This window comes from Cotesia typhae, unplaced genomic scaffold (genome assembly GCF_013202065.1).
Source record: "Cotesia typhae breed Kobodo isofemale line unplaced genomic scaffold, CoteBio_Ctyphae scaffold_13, whole genome shotgun sequence".
Classification (NCBI taxonomy): Eukaryota; Metazoa; Arthropoda; class Insecta; order Hymenoptera; family Braconidae; genus Cotesia; species Cotesia typhae.
The window spans coordinates 7,259,260-7,265,259 of NW_027423774.1; the positions used below are offsets into that span (position 1 = coordinate 7,259,260).

At 32.0% G+C, this 6,000-nt stretch overlaps 1 protein-coding gene across 1 annotated transcript; it reads right to left on the reverse strand.

Moving 5' to 3' along the window:
• Positions 1-542: 542 nt before the first annotated feature.
• LOC141535371 (uncharacterized) lies at positions 543-2,540 on the reverse strand. Its single transcript, XM_074255267.1, has 3 exons — positions 1,757-2,540; positions 996-1,592; positions 543-808 (listed from the first exon to the last, which is right to left on the reverse strand). The coding sequence occupies exons 1-3, from the start codon at positions 2,232-2,234 to the stop codon at positions 543-545; spliced, it is 1,341 nt and encodes a 446-aa protein (XP_074111368.1). The 5' UTR covers positions 2,235-2,540.
• Positions 2,541-6,000: the final 3,460 nt, after the last annotated feature.

The window sequence follows — 6,000 nt, forward strand, 5'->3', positions numbered from 1 at the left end:
ACAGCTCCAAAAATATTTTTTTACTTCCAATGAAACGGTATCGTCAAATAATGATAAAATGGCAAGTTCATCACTTAAATACCATAAATGCAAAATCATTTTTTCACAAGTTGCTGAAGAAATCAATGAATTGATATTTTTGTACTCGAATAAATTTTTCAAAAACTGCAAGTCATGATTAGCAGCAGTTGTTGCAGAAGTTGATGAAAACCAAGCTTTTAAATACAGTGTAACTATAAATATACAAATTTGCCGAAGACCGTCCAATTCTTTATTAGAAAGTTTAAATTCATTTCTGAATAGAAACATTTTTAAACTGTAAATTGCCTTCGCCATCCACCTAGCATGATGAATTGCACCAGGACGTTTGAAAAAATTTCTTCTTGAGGCATTTCTCCAAGGAAAATCAACGACAATTCCAACAATTCTTTATAGTCATCTCGGGGTTGTAGTAACTATCAAAAACAATTAAAAATTTGTCAGAAACAAGAAAATTTTTTTCTTAAAATCGCAGTTAAATCATACCTGTAAGGATTGTGCAATTAAACTAGATATTTCATTTTTTTATCCAAAATGATATCAGCAACAACAGTATCTTCAATTCCAGATTTATAATTAGTTTTATTTATTTCATCCCATGATTTTTTAAATCTTCCGAACATTGGTACGTTTGGCCCAGATGACACAGGCCAATATACTTCAAATGCACTTCTCAATATGATCTCAAAAATGTGGTGACGACATGGTAACCAGATTAACTCTCTTCCCAAAGTCTTTTCAATTGCCTTACATGTACCGTTATAAATTCCTGTATAAAGAAAATAGATAACTATCGTTAAATTTAATATTTTCAACAAATTGTAGATTATATTTAAAATCCAAATGAGTAAATAATTCTCAATAATTTCAAAAGTGAAATTCAGTAAGCAATAAAAATTAAACTAGAACGTTAATAATTAAATATTTTTTAGATTAAATTATCATTGATAAGTTACCTGTATTAACTGCCGTCGTGTCAAAACACATCGCCTTAACATAATTAGTAATACCCCATTCACTCAATGTCGATAAAATGGCTGATGTTTGATTGTCTGCCGTCCCAGAATTCATTTTTGGAACCCCAAGTAATTGTTCGGTACCAAATACAGTTAAAATAACTGGTAGCCGTTCCACAGATTTTGATCCAACAAGGTCATTCAGCATTTTTCCGTCCCAATGCACAACGTATTTATCGTGTGTCTTAAAGTTGTCATTAAGTCCTTTAGCAATGTCTTCTCTTTGAAGCATACGAGCTCGTTGAATTGAACTATAACTGAGCGTTGTATCTTCAATTTTAATACCTACTGCTAGTAAAACCGGAGCAATAATAAACATCGCATTTCTACTGCTGACATTAGCTCGGTCGAGTCCAAAAATGACTTCAGGAGTTAAGACATCAAGTTTTGCTCGTTTTGTCGGAATTGGAGGTTCATACTCTGAATCAGATCCAAAATTTGTAACTCCACTTAATGTATACGTAGAGAACGACTCTGATTTTTCACTTGGAACAATCGCACGACTGGTAGACGGTTGATCTAAGTCTGGAATAAGATCTGTTTTATAAATTAAACGAAGAAAATGTATAGAATTTATTCATTTTGATGACAAATAATTAAGAAAGGACTCCAAAAATTGTCTAGTCAAATGTCATCTAGTCATCTATGAAAAGTTACACTACTACCTGACTTTATAATAATTAAATATCTCAGATACTTACTACTCTCATCTATTCCCATCATAGTTGTGGTTAAGTTTGATACAGGTACATTATTAGAAAGAATCTCTTTATGGGTACCGAATTTTTGATCCAAATACAACTTTCTAATATTATCATCAAGCACTTTTAAGGATTTTTCGCTCACAATGTCGAATAATTGTTCAAGATCAGTCTGAAATTTCATTTCCTTTTGGTTTTGCGCTGAATTCTTTTTATCGAAATTTTTTTGTAATTTTAACCATTGACTGTGATAGCGAAGAAATTTTTTGACTGCATTAGGAGCTCCACTAGTTGGAATCTGATTTTTTCTCCACAGTTCAATAACTTGGTCAACTGAATTTTTAGCACTTTGTTTGATTGAATACTTTAAAATTTTAAGTTGGTAGAAAAACACACGCATAACCTCTTTCACTTTTGGTAACTTACGTTCCGAAATTCTTTGTAGAGGTATTCCGATAAAACGTATTTCTTTATTCATTGTAGGTTAATTGATGATAAATAAATTTATGTGATGATTATAAGACTTATTTAAAATGAATTATTTTATTACGTATTCAAGATGATCAGTTTTAGGAACACTGAAAATACGGTATTAAATGGGTAGATACTGAAGATAGTTGAGAGTAAAAAACATAGATGGCGTTAGTTTCAGAAGACAAACAGAAGAAGAAATGGAATTCAAAACAAAAATCCCCTCGAACGAAAATTTTATGTATATTTTGTGAAAAACAATTTAAAAATACGCACTGAACAAATTTCATAATAATAAATGACAACGCGATTAAGATTTTAAATTATTAAAGATAAAATTAAAAAAATATTATTAGAATAAAAACTTTCAAATGAATTTTTGAACAGAAAACATCTATAGGAGTTGCTTTTATAATAAAAACTCAAATTTGTCTAAATTTCCTTGAAACTCACAGAATAAATTGAAATTTTTCGAATTATTGATCAAAAACTAGAAAAATTGATATGCATTGATGTTTGACGATGAATATCTCGTAAACGCTCAACTTGATCGAAAAATCATAAGAGACCATTTTTATAGAGCAGTAAATTTCCTACAAAACTATGAGTTTCATCATTCATAATGATTTTTTTCATTGAGTTATAAAATTCATAAGAAATAAAAAATTTTCCCAAAAATAATCAAACTTTAACCGTTAATATCTTTTAAACGGTTGGGTTTACGAAAAAATCGTAAGAGACCTTTTTGTAGAGCATTCAATTTCCTACAAAATCTAAGGAACAAGATATTTTTTCAAGTAGTTGGAAGCGAGATATAAATTTTTCTATCTGATAATAAGAAAAAATAGAAAACTGTAAGAAGGAGGACCTTCTCGTTACAATTAAGAACTCATGCTTGGAGAGGCTTTCTTAGAGGTGTCTAGGAACCTATTTTTCAGAGTACCAAACGAAAAAAAAAATATTCTTTTTTTTTGAATCACCCTAATGTATATGGAGCATTCCACGCAAAATCGACCACTTTTGATCCTAACCCCTTTACCCAACCAAAAAAAGCTATAAATTTTTTAACAAAACCACTTTTTTATTTTTAAATTGCCATAACTTTTTCAAAAATTGACTTATTGGGACATTTTTTTTTTCAAAATTTTTTTTATTTAATGTTCATTTTGGGTGAAAATGGAAAAAATTATTCAAACCTATCTTCATCGTTATTTTTTAGATTTTCCGAAAAAACTCCGAATTTCTCGATGATTAACCATTTTTAATTTCTTTTTTTTTCTTTCATATGAAACTTAGACATTTTCTAATATACATGATTATGTTTCAAATGCAATAATTCTTAAACTAATTAAGACATTTAGCTTAGCTAAGCAATAAAATGTTCTTTAACTTAATCTTATTCCCGAAAATGGCACTTAATCAGATAATATTTTTTCTATTTTTTCCCAAAATGAACATTTAATAAAAAAAATTTTGAAAAAAACAAACGTCCCGATAAATCAATTTTTGAAAAAGTTATGGCAATTTAGAAATAAAAAAGCGGTTTCGTTGAAAAATTCATAACTTTTTTTGGTTGGGTACAAAAATTTGAAAAAATTATGAGAGCCGTTTTTGATAAGGTAGAAAAGGAGGAAAGATTTTCAGCCCAATCAAAAGGGGTCAGGGTCAAAAGTGGTTGATTTGGCGTGGAATGCTCTATATACATTAAGCCACACCGTCCATAATCTGCTGGATTTTCAATTTCTTTGAAATGTAAAGCAAAATTCGAAAAAAATTTCCTTGAATTTTTTCATCACAAACCGACTTTATATCACTGTAGATCACTGTTTTACTTTTAAATTATCTGACATTGCTTGAATGAGAAAAGTTTTATGTTAATTTGTAATTATTAAATTAAGTTACATAACTTTAGTGATAAATAAATTTTTCTTATGTTACATGGATATTTCTATCATGTTTATAAAGAAAAATTCCCATGTTACCATTGGAAAATTCCTATGTTGTCATTGGAAAAATTCCTATGTTAACATTGGAAATATTCCTATGTCAACATTGGAAAAATTCTTAAGTCAACATTGGAAAAATTCCTATGTGACATAGAAATTCTTCCTATGCAAAAATAGGAAAAATTCCTATGTTTTTTTCTACGTGCAGGAAACCTGCATAGGTGTGCGTTGGCGCAGAACTTACTTCGCCAGCGAGCCTTTGAAGAAAAGATCGACGGTTGCTTTATCTGTGAGCAACATCTAAGCCTTTAAGATAGAGCATGGTCCGCAGACGAAACTGGCACAGCAGCAATTTGGATTGTGAACACAAAGAACGTTACTGCGAATAAAAGCGGAAGTAGAGCAGGATTTGTCTGGATTAAAACTTCCACAACGTGCTTCATGGCTTCCGGAAAGGACTATCGAGAATCGGCGTGATCCAGAAAGTCGTAGGGACAGCGAGAGGAGTATGATCTGGTAGCCTCAAAGCCCGCAAGGTGTGTCTTGTCCTCACACTAGACATCGAAAACTCTGTAACAGGTACTTCTCGACTTATTTTACACCCGCTCGATTTAGCTCGCCGGAGTCCAGGATTCTAACGAGGATAAATTTTATTTAAATCAAAACTCAAAATTTAAACATTAAATACAAAATCGAACCTCTTTATTCTGATTGAACAAAATAAACTTATATACATTTTACAATAAACAGCGAATTATCAAAATCCCACTCATACACGGTATTGCAAACTTTAATTTTGCCGTCGTCGGTAAAGGAAAACATTCCCCCGTCGTACTTACAAAAACGCGTCGCTAAACCTCTTCGTCGGCCCTCTGGTGCCCATCTCTTGACGGGTGGCTAGTGCCGCCCCGCAGGCTCTATTCGCGATACCCAAGGGGAGAGCGAATATAATCCACATCTCCCCCACCTATTCGGCTGTGGATGCCACCCTTCGGCGGAAGGCCTCCAGATGGAGAGTCGCCTTTACTCGTGGGTAGACAAGATCACTTACCTGTGGTAGTCCGCACCAGGTAAAGTGGACTCTCTTCTCAATTTACTCGGCTAGAAGTCTCCAGAGAAGGTTGGGCTTCATCAAGACAAAAGTTTTTACTACAAGCGAAAGATCTGGGCGAATTGTCGCCATCTATCGCTCGCCGTCGAACTTCGAAAAATTCCCAAAAACGTTATAAATTTAAATTAAATTCAAAATCAGATTCACACAAGTAATTCATCAATTTCCACAGTTTCAAACAGATTTCATTAAAATAACATTCCCATACTATTTCTCTCCGGGACTTAGAAAAAAATAATTTTCGAAATTAAAATAATTAATTAGATATTTCGAATTTATTCGAATTATTTAATTAATTCTTTATTTCAGATAAAGTAAATTTTTGTTCTTTAAAAGAACAAAAATTATCGCTACGCAAATTTGATTATATCAGCTCGGCGATTTTTATTACGAGCGAACAAACGACGAAATTATCCGCCATCTATCAGAGCGATGGCGAATTAATCCAAAAAATCTTTACTATAAATATTCTTAATGGAGCGACGTGATTATTAATATCCTTTTTTTCCATAAACCATTTCTAATAATACTTATAATAATAATCATAATGATAATAATAATAATTAATAATAATCAACATAATTAACTTCCTAAACAAAATTGAACTAAACACAAAAGTTGTAGCGGTGGCTCGCGTTCGTCGATGAGTCCCGCGATGTCAGCTCTCGCTGCTCGCGGCACCCCTCCGCCTCTGTCGAAAATTGGCTTGAGAAACA